This window comes from Theropithecus gelada, chromosome 6 (genome assembly GCF_003255815.1).
Source record: "Theropithecus gelada isolate Dixy chromosome 6, Tgel_1.0, whole genome shotgun sequence".
Classification (NCBI taxonomy): Eukaryota; Metazoa; Chordata; class Mammalia; order Primates; family Cercopithecidae; genus Theropithecus; species Theropithecus gelada.
This window is the reverse complement of record NC_037673.1, coordinates 24,399,065-24,413,136: the sequence shown is the minus strand read 5'-3', so window position 1 is coordinate 24,413,136 and position 14,072 is coordinate 24,399,065. Positions and strand designations below refer to the sequence as shown.

Genomic DNA, 14,072 nt, shown 5'->3' with positions numbered 1-14,072 from the left:
CAAATTCCCTCAGGAAAAAGCAGCTGCCAGTCATAAGCTCGCATCTGTACAATTCTCTTCTCTCAGGTTTCAGTTTATTCAGTTCTTGTTTACATAGCAATTTGGTCCTGGCAATATGATTTTCTGTGATTTACTTAGCTGTTCTACATGATGTCGGTGGGAACGTTGGCCTGCTGTTACTTACCTACCTCATCCTACACTTAAGATAAATTACAGATGTTTACAGTGATCTAACTTCCAGTTTCTAAGGCAAATTTGGATTAGCATTTCCATTATTAGCACTTCACTAAAAATTTTAAATTGTCCACTGATCCAATTTCATAGTTAACTGGAATTCCTGTATATCTTACATAGCCCCATCTTTTTCAGTTTGAAAGCTAAAATTTTCTTTGTGCAGATTCATACTTTTAATATAGAGTAATTGTTGACCACATGTTTCATTATGAATTTCTGGCTCTCTTGCACTTTGTTCAGAATATTCAGGCTTTCCAAACAATAGCACAAAATATACCCATCATTGCTCATCTTTTTTATTTTATTTGTGTGACATTTGACTCTGATGTCCAGTTCCTTTTATAAATAAATAAAATAGATAAAAGGAAAATGTACTATGTGCTGTGAAAATTTTGGCGTCCATAAGAGTAGAAAATTTGGTTCTTATTTTCAAAATAAATATACTTTTAGTTTCAGAAAAAATTACAAAAATAGTAGTTCAAAATTGTTACAGGTGTTATAAGAGTTTATATGTGTATATATTTGTGCACACAATTTATATATGTATATACACATACATACTCAGTTATATATACATACATAAGCAATTTAAATATTTAATTTTATATACTATTGTATATACATATTACCTACACATAAAAGGTATAATTGGATACATAGGATCTTTATAGATGAGTATGAATTTTTAGGATGGATAAATCGATGTCATGAGGGAGGAGGCAAATCACAGACGCATGACATTGATATGTTTGGGGATAGGTATATTCATCCGATGAAGATATGAATATCTCCCAGTCAATCGAGCAATCCCTTTTCCTGGTGAGAGTATTGATCTTGATTTCTTAATTCTTTTTTACTGGGGAAAACGCAGAAAGCTAACCTACAACAAGAATTTTTTTTTCTTTTTTTAGGGGTCTTGGACTATATTTCAGAGGATCTTTGTACTCCCTGATACTGCGTTAGCATTGTTTGTGTGTTTTGTACACACACACACAATTTTTTTTCAAGGATACCATTCATAGCCTTTTTTAAAAATACTCATTTTAGTTCATGTCTCAAAAATCAAATAAATGTAAAGATCCAATCTTGTTTATCTCTTTCCTCTCTTTGACCATAGTCCCTCGAGACCGTAGTCTGCTGTTTCATCCTTCCTCAGGCATCCAGTCATGTATTTGTCACCCTATACCTTCTGAAATCAAAAAGCACCTATAGAAGGCTTAGAGGCACAGACCTTCCAATATTGTCTCTGTAGCAAAGTCTCCAAACCTTTTAAAGTCCAAAAATACCACCCTTCGAATTTCTATCACTTCTTTAGTTTCATTAAATCGGTTACAGAAATATTTCCTTTTTTATTTTTATTTTTTTGAAGACAGAGTTCTACTCTGTCTCCCAGAATGTTGTGGCAGGATCATACCTCACTGTAACCTTGCGTGCATGGGCTCGAGCAATCCTGACTGTAAGTCCCAATCGAGTCCCAAGTAGCTGGGACTACAGGCATGCCACCACACCTGGCTAATTAAAATAATAAAAAAAAAAATGTAGAGAGGAGTCTGTGTTACCTAGACTGGTCTTGATCTCCTGGCCTCAAAAGGAGATCGTGGCTTCCCAAAGCACTGATATTATAGATGTGAACCCCATGCCAGGCCTAAAAGACTCCTTTAGTGAATACTTACACCGAGCCCTCACCTGCATTTAAAACTGTCTGTCACTGTGCCTTTCTTGGTGAAAAGGAGGAAAGAATGATTCTCAGCTATTTGTATAGCTCATAGTAAAGGAGTTATATTTCCCTACCAATTTTTCTGTGATCTCCTTTTAAATGAATTTCTTGCTTTTGAATGTTGTGAATTTACTTAACAACTTCTTAGACACCTATGTACATATATCGCTAGGTTGCAAATCCAAGATGCTTAAGAAGACTTCTCCAAGTTGTTGGAAAAAAATAAGGTGTAAAAACATTCAATGTCATTTTAAGACCACAAGGAGATAATTTTCATAATTCGGTGATCTTCAAAAATATAAGATTCCAGGCTTCTAAAAGACTATGGACCTTCTCTAAATCATTTTTTCAATAACTCTCTTTACAAGTGATAAGCTAATACATGAGAAATAATGTGTCTATTTTGTGTTTTATATATCACTTAAGGACTTACAAGGCGGGTACCTTAAGTTATGTACTTAAATTGTTGACCTTTGAAGCAATTAATGCCTGTAAATATATTTTTAAAATTTCTGGCCTTGGAAGCAGATAATGCCTGTGAAAGTCTGTCTCTGAAATAAATAACTGCCTTCAATGTAATCTCAATATCTTTCCAATGCTAGCAAATAAATATATCCTGGTTGGGATGCTTCAAGATGTGACATAGCAACATTTTTAGCAGGACCTGCCTTCTAAAATTATATAGCATCCTCATGAAGAAGTCTGATCTCTTGTAGGTTCTTGAGTAATTCAAGTTGACTTCAAAGAGAGCTCCAACATCTCCAGGACCATCCCAGACTGGACACTTTAGTCAGAAGTGGCTACAAGCACAAGGCCAACTTTCAATAGGCTGCAGACTTGGAAGACTAAATGGGAAAGAGGAATCCCTAGTTATTTAATCCAGATCCTATTGACATTTTTCCTCTTGGAGGAAATCTCTGGGGAACCCTGTCAAATGTGAAGAATGAACCACTTAACTTTTTCGCCCAGAACTAATTTATGCAGCTATGTGTGCCCACCCATCATTTACATCTTCAAAACTTGCCTCTGGCCCCAGAAAGAAATTATTCAGAAAAGTACTTATGAATCTAAATCATATACATGGGCAAATTATTATAGTTGTTTTTACAATGTATTTCATTGTTAAGCTTTTTTTGCCCTCTCCATTTCCATTTTTGTTGTTGTTGTTGTTGTTGAGACAGAGTCTTGCTCTGTCTCCAGGCTGGAGAGCAGTGGCGTGATCTTGGCTCACCGCAACCTCTGCCTCCCGGATTCAAACGATTCTCCTGCCTCAGCCTCCCAAGTACCTGGGACTACAGACATGCACTACCATGCCCAGCTAATTTTTGTATTTTTAGTAGAGACGAGGTTTCACCATGTTGGCCAGGACAGTCTTGATCTCTTGACCTCATGATTCGCCTTCCTCGGCCTCCCAAAGTGCTGGGATTATAGGCGTGAGCCATCGCACCCAGCCTTCCATTTTTGAAGGAAGGATTGTTTTATCGAGATTCATGAAATTGGTCTTGTTTTTCTGTACATTAATATTAAAACAGTGCTCTGGAGGGAGCAAACTACACTTGGAGGACTATATTGCCAGTATTACTCTGTAATCTTCCCATACTCCATCCAATTCAAGGTTTTCTCCCATTCTCTTCATTTTTCTTCAGCCCCAAAAACATGAGTAATTAACTACTGACCAGATTGTGTTTGCTGGCTTTGACATGCTTTCAGCTGCTTTCTCATGCCAGACAATTTTTCACCTATGTGTTTTTGTTTTTTTATTGGGTGCAAATTTAAAGTTATTTGATTCAGTGCTTTATTTTCCGTGTAATATTATGTTTATCAACTGGAGCAATTAGAGCAGAATACTAATGATGCTACCGGGAGAGGACAGCATATTTGCCACATTCTACATTTTTTTCAACAAATATAAAATACTGTGGCTGTCTGAAAGAAAATCAGGCATAAATTATCTCTGTAAGTTGAAAATCTATTCAAAAATTTTGTTATTTCAGGTTAATGTGCATAAAAACTTAGCATAAATTGTTTAACTCAGATACTTAATGTTATAATCCTTGTGATTCATTCATCAAAATTTATCTAAAAACTAGTCTATTACAAATATATTTCTAATATAGTGCTACAAATATATTTCTAATGATCTCTGCTTTCCCAGTTTTTGGAATGAAATCAAATACCAGCAAATACCAATACCTAAAATGGTATCAATATTCTGAATGAGAAATAATCTCACAATATAAGCAATATAAGTGTCTATTGATAGATACGGTTTTTTCACTATTTTAATTTTTTCTTTATTTTTCTTCTAGCCAATGGTGAAAATAAGAGTAAAATATTTTATATGTTATCCTTTTGGTAACAAATTACTTAAATTTTCTATACTTTGTAGATTTTTTTTTTTTTTGGTAATATTTCCTCATTTAATGTAACTTAAAAATGAATTGATATTAAGAGTTAAAGATTTGCTATGGTGTGAATATTTGTGCCCTGACCACCATGATTCATATGTTGAAATCCTAACTCCTAAGGTGATGGTTTTAGGAGGTGGGGCCTTTGTGAGGCACTTAGGTGTGAGGGTAGAAACCTCATGAATAAGATTAGTGCTCTAGCAAGAGATCCTCAAGGAAGACCTTTTGCCCTTCTACCATGTGAAGATACAGCCAGAAGGTATCATCTATGAGCCAGAAAGTGGGCTCTTACCAGACACCGAATCTGTTGGCACCTTGATCTTGGACTTCCCAGTCTCCAGAATAGTGAGAAGTATATTTCTGTTGTTTATAAGCCACCCAGTCTGTAGTCCAGTCATGCATAGCTTCACCTTCTGAGAAATGCATCATTAGGCAATTTTGTCATTGTGCAAACATCGTGGAATGTACTCATACAATCCTAGATGGTGTAGCCTTCTACATACCTAGGCTATATGGTAGGGCCTATTGCTGCTAGGTTACAAACCTGTACAGCATGTTATTTTACTGAGTACTGTGGGCAATTATAACACAATGATAAGTCCTTGTATATCTAAACGTAGAAAATGTACAGTAAAAATACAGTATTATAAACTTGTGGGACTACTGTTGTCTATGCAATCTGTCATTGAAATGTTTTCACGTGGCCCATGATTGTAGTTTGCTATAGCAGACTGAACAGATAAAAACTAAAATGTCCTACCAACATTGTCCCTATATTTAAGTGTAAGTTTATTTCATTTCCACTTGATAAACAATTGATTGGATATTCTTCTCCTCCTCTTTAAAAACAAACAAAAAAAATGCTCTTAAGCCAGATAGGCTGCAAGACCCCTTTAGCTTATAAACTTCATTTTATACAAAGAATATGTTTTGCCAGAAATGTTATAATATCATCAGAAAACTGACACATTTCAAGTGACCGGGCATTCATTAAAAAATTTGTTTAAATTTTTCTTTAAATTCAATCTATCATTTGGTTTTAAATATTAAAATTACTATAAACAAATGTAATAATGTATTATGATTAAAAAATGTCTGAATAAAAAAATTAAAGAATGGGAAAATGACTTTTAAATGTGCAGGGCAGTACCAGTTGTTCTATTTTCATTAGTTGTCATGTATCTTGCCATGTCCTTTATCTGGTTGTGAATTTACAAGGAACACAGCAGGTTGTGAATTTTTAATAGACTTTTCCCAAGGAAAGAAAAGGTCAGTATTAACATAAAATTCTTTTTAAAAATGTGTGACACAAATGTTTCACACCGAAGAACAGGTGTTACTGAGGAACTAAAACCACAATAATCTATTTTTTTTATATTTAAAGAAAACTTAATATCTCACATAATAAAATAGTAACACACAAATCAATATATTAGTCCTATCTTTCAAAGTAGATGCTTTAAGTTTTTTGACATGTGACCCATTGATCCCAGCTTCTCAGCAATGTAAACTCTTTTGTTCAATAAAGTGTTTGTTTTTTAAATCCAAGTATTGTTACCTGATATCCAAATAAAAAAGGAAGAGTCATGAGAAAGCTGCAGTTATAAAAGACTAACCCTTGCCTGATCATTACTCAGTGTATGAATTGGAATAGGAAATAAAATTGTGCCACAGACACACAAAGAATGAGGGAAGGTGGTAATACCAGAACAACTGTTGAAAAAATAGGCAGAGTAAGAGAAAAATTAAAAAATAAAGAGAAATTTAAAAAGAAGATGGGAAGCTTAGGAAGGGGACTATAACTCAAGAACTTTGTCCTTTGGTCTGTTTCTGTAACTGTTAGGAAATCATCAATATCAATAGACCTGTTATTACTTAGTTCTTGTATCCCATCAGTTTCATCTACAAGAGGAGCTATTCCCTAAGTCTCAGGAGATCTAGAAATTCATCTTTCTGCCTCCTTTATTTACTTGAAGAGTAAAGCGTGGCCACAGGAAGAACAGATCATGGCTTTGAAAAACATAAGAAGTGTAAGGTTTTTTGTTGTTGTTGTTGTTGTTGTTTTTAAGTTGTATCACCCTACCAATAAACATTTTTACATGCCAGGATCACAGTTTTATTATGTGCAATGAGATTATTCACATAATATTATTACAGTAAGTATCTCTTGTAGTTTCTTTACTTGTCCATGTATCAAATATGTTTTCAAAGACCATCTTTCATTAAACATAGACTAATGTCATGCCCTCAAATATGGTCCTTTTTGCCTTTTATTCTAGTGCTAGCGATCACTTGTTTCCCTCTGTGACTTTTTAAATGCACATTATCATTAGTACAAGCTCTAGTGGCTTGAGAAAATCGCATAGTAATTCTGTCGTCTTAGAATCGATCTGTATAAATTCTTAGTTGTAATTTGCTTCTCTTAATTGTATTCCCATTGGTGAAGGTAGAAATCCTTTCATTTTCTGATTCTCAAAACCACAGTCTACTTGCAAACTCCATCTCTTTGATTCCCTACTACCATGTTCAATTTTCTAATCCAACACAAACTCCCACAGTATGTGGTCCAATTATAAGATTTAATTTTCACTCTCTGTAGTATAAGTGAAGATAATAAATCCTGCTATGATTTATGTTCCAAAACTGAGCTTTATAAAAATTAAAATCTCACCATCTTAGCAGCTTTTTTGTATGTCTAACTGATTAGAATAGAGAAAGGGTTTTAATGACCCCTATCTTGCCTTAGATCCTTCTTCATTCCAAATCTATATTCTATATTTATGCAGTGTTCTTCCTAAAATGCAAAATTAATAACATATAAAAATTCCCCAGGTTCAAACCTCTACTCATTCTTTGATAATTTAGGTATTGTAAGCTTAAGAAATCCTCATTCATTCCTGGGTGCTTTTTTAGGGGCTGTCTTGTGAATTTCCATTTCACAAAATGTTTGAATATTCCACAGAAACTGGAATTGTTGATTTGGATTAAGAAGTACACGATTCTTATGAGTATAAACAAATATTTCTCAATTAAAATTATTGAATGCATAGGGAATAAATATAACTGTCAACTATAAAACATAACGTTATCTGATCAAATTATTGATAATATCAATAATTTTTCCTGAATTATTTTGATTCTCAGACAGAACAAGAAACATGCAGTGCTTAAATCTGTAACTTGGAAAATTGCCACTGTGTTGCACATGCATATAATTGGAAAGTTTCCCAGCAACTATGTACATTTTCAGTTCCTGTAAAGCATCAGTCTTGTGACTTTTTTTAAGAGTGGTTTCCTGGATAAAAGTCACATGTTACTTCGGAAAGCTTTTTAGTTAAAAGGAGTTATTTCCTGAGCTTCTCAACCTTACTTTATTGTTTATGAATAGCTAAAAATGTAGTAAGAAACTATTTGCTCCCTGACTTCTTTATCTTTTTCTCCACAATATATGTCCATTTGGAGTTTTCTTAATCTGTTATATCTGTATTAATAAACAGTTTATCCAGAAATGTAGTTTTATCCAGAGTTGATGGCTCAGTGCTAATTACTACTTCCATTAACCAAAAAGTAGACTGCTTTTGTAGACCCAGTTATAACAAATAATACAATACATTAAAGATAAATATGCATAAAATTTTATTTATTTTAAATATTTTGGTGTCTACATAAAAATGTTTTCAGGGGCAAGTTCATTGAAATAAGTTCTCATAAGTAAAAAAGAACCTTTCAATTAAATAAACTAAAGTCTTCTTAAATAGAAAGTAATTAGTTTAAAATTCTACACTTAATTAGATGAAAATGAGTGTTGATGTAAACAGTCTAAAGAGGAAAAATGAAACATTTAGATAAATGTGTAACTCTATGTATTTTTTCATATAATTGAAGATTACTGTCTTGAATTCTTAATTCTGTAGACTGTAGGTTAGTGTGCCTATTCTGATTTATGTCTACATTTTATATAAATATTAAAACACAAAACATGTCTATAATGATGTCTGTTGTAATAAATGTTTTGTAGAAATTAAGATCTACAGTTTTTAAAATATTTCTTATCAAATGTGTAACAACATAACAATTTGTTGAAGCATAATCACATTGCACATAATAAAACTGTGATTCTAGCATGTAAAAGCTTTCATTGGTAGGGCGGTAACACTAAAAAAACCTTACACTTCTTACGTTTTTCAAAGCCAAGATCTGTTCTTCCTGTGGCCAAGCTTTACTTTTCAGAGTAAGAATTCTATATGGGGCAGGAGATGTACCCATCTGGCAACTGCCTGTCCGTTTCCAGAATTCTCAAGGTCATTGGGGCCTATTACTTCTTTCCCAAACATTCCGGAGCTTGCTTCTAGGTTTTAGAAGAGGCTCTTCTTTAAGTCCATTGCCCAAAGGTTAGACTCAGTGACTAGTACATGTATTCCTAAGCCTATTGGCTAGCCTTCAGGGCAGCTGTTGAAAAATAACCTAGATGGAATTTATCCATGACACATGGCCTCCTGGAGTGGCATTTGCACTAGGATGGTATGTACATTGGGTTGAGATGTCCACATGAAGGTATGAAGGTATGCAGAGCTCTTTGATGTGATGAATTGATTCTCAAAACTTCAGTGTGGTTATGTTAGAGGCTTAGGAAAAGGAGCAAGACACAGGCCTTGTATTGTCTTGTTCCTGCACAGAATTTGTCCTTGTAGGTTTTTAAAAAGGTAGATTTGACAAGGTAGGAGGCTAGAACATATTTTATTTTATAGTTCATTAATTTGATTTATAACTTTAAAATATAAAGACATGTGTTATGTAGATATCTGTCTGCTCTGAGTACTACAAATATTTGTGGGGTAATCACTGTCTATTGTATAAGAAAAAAAATGATGGTTGTTTTTAAAGTAAGAGCTTTGTCTCCTACAACTTTGCTTGTCTTACAGTTAAGACATTACTAATTCATCAACAGAAATATAATAGCTAATAACAAGTTTATAGCAGATGAGTTTTTTGCATATTATAAGAATAAAATAATCTTCCATTCACAGAAAGAGATGAGAGAGCAGTGTTTACACCAGCCTATCAGGACTGATATCTTATATCTGAAACAGAATTTATTTGCCCATGAAAATGAGTATTTACCAAGCAAAGAGAGGAGCTCGGTTTAATTTTATTACATTTTTTTCATTTAGGATAAAAATTATCCTGATATATAAAAGGCTATTCATATTCTTTAAAGTGTATAAATGAGTGTGATCAAACTTATTCAACTCTCATTTCAAGAACTACTATAGGCGACCCCATTGCTCAGTGATGAGACTTGAAAAACCTTCTGTGAATTCTTTCAGCCTCATGTACCTTTATACATTATCATGGATAAACTCTTTTTTTATTTCCCCTAGCTACATTCAGACCAAGATAAAGGAGATGGATCACTCAAATATATCTTATCTGGAGATGGAGCTGGTACTCTTTTTATTATTGATGAAAAAACAGGTGATATTCATGCCACAAGACGAATTGATAGGGAGGAAAAGGCCTTTTATACTCTACGTGCACAAGCGATTAACAGAAGAACTCTGAGGCCAGTAGAGCCAGAGTCAGAGTTTGTGATCAAAATTCATGATATCAATGACAATGAACCCACGTTTCCAGAAGAAATCTATACAGCAAGTGTTCCGGAAATGTCTGTTGTAGGTAAGTTCATTTACAACATTTATTATGGTATTCAAAAAGTGTTCTAAAAATCAAGAAATTCTTATAGTAGTATAATCAATTAATTGATATCCTCTTTGATTTGCTACCATGAAAATATATATATATATATATATATATATTTTTCTTTTAGGAGACAATCAGTAAAAAAGATTAATGCAATTTACACTTCCTACAGATTTGTGAATCTTTATAATACTTATAGGTAGACACTCTCCTCAAAAATCAAGAAAATATCATTGAACTTCAGTAGAAAATTGTGAAAATAAATTGTTTTTTGTCACTTGGATTCAGATAAAAGTTGTATAATTTTTTGATCCCAAATATAATATAAATATATTTAGAATACCATACAGGTTATAGAATCTTCACATATACTCTAGTCATAATTTACCAAAAGATTTCATCTTGAATATGTACTATCTACATATTTCAATTGAGGAAATTGATTATATTCTTTTTTATTAAATATCATAAAATATCCTATCATTATGATTATCATATATAAAACTCTGCTGGTATCTTTAAAACTCTTTGAAATCTTATATTCAAAGAAGCCAGTTGAAAAGCCATGGTTAAATACATACTGATACAGAATTACCAAGTTAGATTGTGGAACCTGTAAAACATACGGCATGAAAAAAAGGTAGAAATATAACATTCAAGAAAATAGAATTTCTCTCTTCAGTGTAAATAAATGGGAGATGTATCAGTAGGCCAAGAAAATTAAAACTGCATTAATTTAGATATAGAATGAAAGGCAGTGAAAAGCATCAGAGAACAGTGATAACATTTTTAGAGAAATATGTTTGGATTCAGTAGGAGAATAGACACTTTTCAAATATGTGTGAAGTTGTTTAAACTGATTAAACAAATCTGAAGCTTTTTTTTTACTTGTTAACAGTTATAATAGCACATTTTCAGACTCTGCATTTCTCAAAAGCATTGTTCTGGGATTGTTATTTAATATTTGCTTCATTAAATCCCAAGAACTTTTGGCAGTAATCTCACTATAAAGTCCTTTTAAATATCTTGAACTTTATTAAATAGATTTTAGTAGTTCATGGGACTTGGGATCATGTTGAATTGTTTCTAAATTTAGAATTTAATCTATTCATAAAATTGTATTCTAGAGCAGATGTTAATTATTTTTAGAGTTAATTAGTGGAGAGCAGGAAGAAGAACACACTTACTCCTGTGTGATTAGATATGCCCTTTACACAAAACAAATCTATTATGTGAAAATGAATTTCAATATCCAACTTGAGCATTTGTAAAGTAATTGTATTTATCATATTCTGATATACTAGCATTATTTATTGCATGTATACAAAATAGGCATGTTGACTAAATAAATATTATGTACTTGAACTCAGAGTTTACCTGTAATAACACTATATTAATGTACATATTCATCCAAATTGTATATGAAAGTTTAAGAGGTCATTATTAAAGCCAGAAATCATTCAAGTCTTCAATGAAAACCAGTGCTTTTGCTCCTCCTTCTGGTACTGTGCAGAACTAAGCTGAATTTGGATACTTCAGGTACTTCTGTGGTGCAAGTCACAGCTACAGATGCCGATGATCCTTCATACGGGAACAGCGCCAGAGTCATTTACAGCATACTTCAAGGGCAGCCCTATTTCTCTGTGGAGCCTGAAACAGGTCAGGAATCATGAATTGCTGTTTGTTCATTTGATCATCTTTGTGACCTTTATCAGTAGAAAGACCATGGGAGAATAAGAACAAAACTTTAACGTTAATACTCACAGTTGAGTGAGGATGCAACACTTAAAGATGTAAGAATTCAAAGTTAAATCATAGAGTGAACTAATGGAAACCTCTGTGTAGATATTTTAACACATAGGCTTAGGCCACTCTAAGCACATGTGATGTTGCTAGGAAATGGAAACACAATACAAATGATTATTTCCACAGATTCACTTTTCACTTTTATAATTTTTTTTTTTTTTTGAGACGGAGTCTCGCTCTGTCGCCCAGGCTGGAGTGCAGTGGCCGGATCTCAGCTCACTGCAAGCTCCGCCTCCCAGGTTCACGCCATTCTCCTGCCTCAGCCTCCCGAGTAGCTGGGACTACAGGCGCCCGCCACCTCTCCTGGCTAATTTTTTGTATTTTTTAGTAGAGACGGAGTTTCACTGTGTTAGCCAGGATGGTCTGGATCTCCTGACCTTGTGATCCACCCATCTCGGCCTCCCAAAGTGCTGGGATTACAGGCTTGAGCCACGGTGCCTGGCCTCCACTTTTATAATTTCTAGACAATAAAAATGAGTATGGAAACATGTCTTTCAAAAAATCACTAGCTTAAAAATACCTTTTGTGGACTTAATAAAATAATAATGGAGATTTCAGTGAAGATAATGGAAGTTTTTATATTTTCTCAAGGTATCATCAGGACTGCTTTACCAAACATGAACAGAGAAAACAGAGAGCAATACCAAGTGGTCATCCAGGCCAAAGACATGGGCGGCCAGATGGGAGGTTTATCAGGGACAACCACCGTGAACATCACGCTGACAGATGTCAATGACAACCCGCCACGTTTCCCCCAGAGTAAGCACTCTTTAATGGTCATTCTGCAGGGCAAAAGATTTAGAGTAAAAAAAGAGAGACAAAGAAAAAAAAAAAAAGCAATTGTCATTCGTTTAATTTAAAACATACTAAAAATGTGCTACAAAAGTAAAGGTGTACATGCTGATGAATTACTGTTATTATAAAATAAAATTGAATATTTCAAGCATATTTCACTCAGAGACAGGAGGACCTATGATCCCAAACCTCTTCATATGTGAGCTTGGCATCTATACTTGTAGTTTTAAGAACTGTTTCTTTCAGCTAATAAAATGAAACAATGTTTATTAGAAAACTAAGTCATAATTTTACAATAAACTTATTTGTTTCTGTTTCAAATTTAATAATGAGGATCCTAAATTGAGGACACAGTTTTTCAACAAAAAATCTAATTTGACAAATTATAAGGACTAAGCCAGAAAGCACTGTAGAGGGAGAACCTCAGGAAACTATCTGACTTGCATTTAATGTTATTATGTGTGGAGTGATAAACTTAGTACAACATTTTGTATTCCTGATCTGCACATAGATCTATTTTGAACTGACCTCTCAAATTCTTAAAATAGATTAAGAATAGGTTAAGAACCTTTAGCTCCTGACCATAAAAACACATGCATTTGTTCTTCTTTCTTGTACAAATTTGATAGATTACATGTCAACTCGCATACTAGAGAGGATGGTATCAAATCTCAATGGAAACTCCCAAATTTTTGCTTTGCCAGAAGATCCTGTACTTAAAGATAGAATGTAGGGTCATCAGAAAAGTGACACAAAAAACATATTCGACTACCATCTATGTCCTGAATTTTCAGTATATGCTGAATATTAACCTCTGAATTGGTCCCCCCATTTTAGTTTTAATTGACTTTAAATACCTTGTGACAAAGTACTAAAATTTAAAGGCAATAGCTTTTTTGTAATATTTGTATCTTTATATTAAAGACCATTGCTCAGAGGAATTACTGTCTAGAATTAACAGCATTGTTTTGACTCTTCAAAAGCATTTTTTTCTCTTTTCTGTACTATTTTTACCTAACTTTGATTATTAATAGTACCTGATTCGAATTAAATTGTTTAAAAGCATGTATTTGGAAAGATTTCAAAATTCATACAGAATTTTCTTGAGCAGGCTAATCACATGCCTACGTATTTGTGATGGTTGTTTGATTAGATATTTAAGGTGTGCCCATCAGGTCTGCTGGTATGGTGCTGGGCCCCAGAACTCATAGGGAAAGGCGTGTGCTTATGCTTTTTTCAAATCATTAGGTTTCAGGTCCAGGTTACCTTTAATATTGGTAAGAAAAATAAAAGCAATAATAATCCTGCATATTTCTTAGAACACGTTTAAAGATGCGTGCTGTTTAAAATTTAAATTTCACATTTTACATGTATTTTTGACCACCTCTTAGCTCGAGCCTTTTACCAGGAGA

The 14,072-nt window shown here is 33.5% G+C and overlaps 1 protein-coding gene across 4 annotated transcripts in view; it reads left to right on the top strand.

The window, feature by feature from the left end:
* Positions 1-14,072, top strand: part of CDH10 (cadherin 10) — a 164,988-nt gene that overhangs the window by 104,184 nt on the left and 46,732 nt on the right. For all 4 annotated transcript variants that reach the window (XM_025388156.1, XM_025388153.1, XM_025388152.1 and 1 more), the window contains exons 3-5: positions 9,741-10,035; positions 11,599-11,718; positions 12,457-12,624. Coding sequence is in view for 3 of the 4 variants with exons in the window: in XM_025388153.1 (XP_025243938.1) it covers positions 9,741-10,035; positions 11,599-11,718; positions 12,457-12,624 (583 nt within the window). In the remaining variant the exon portion in view is untranslated. The remainder of the gene's footprint in view (positions 1-9,740; positions 10,036-11,598; positions 11,719-12,456; positions 12,625-14,072) is intronic.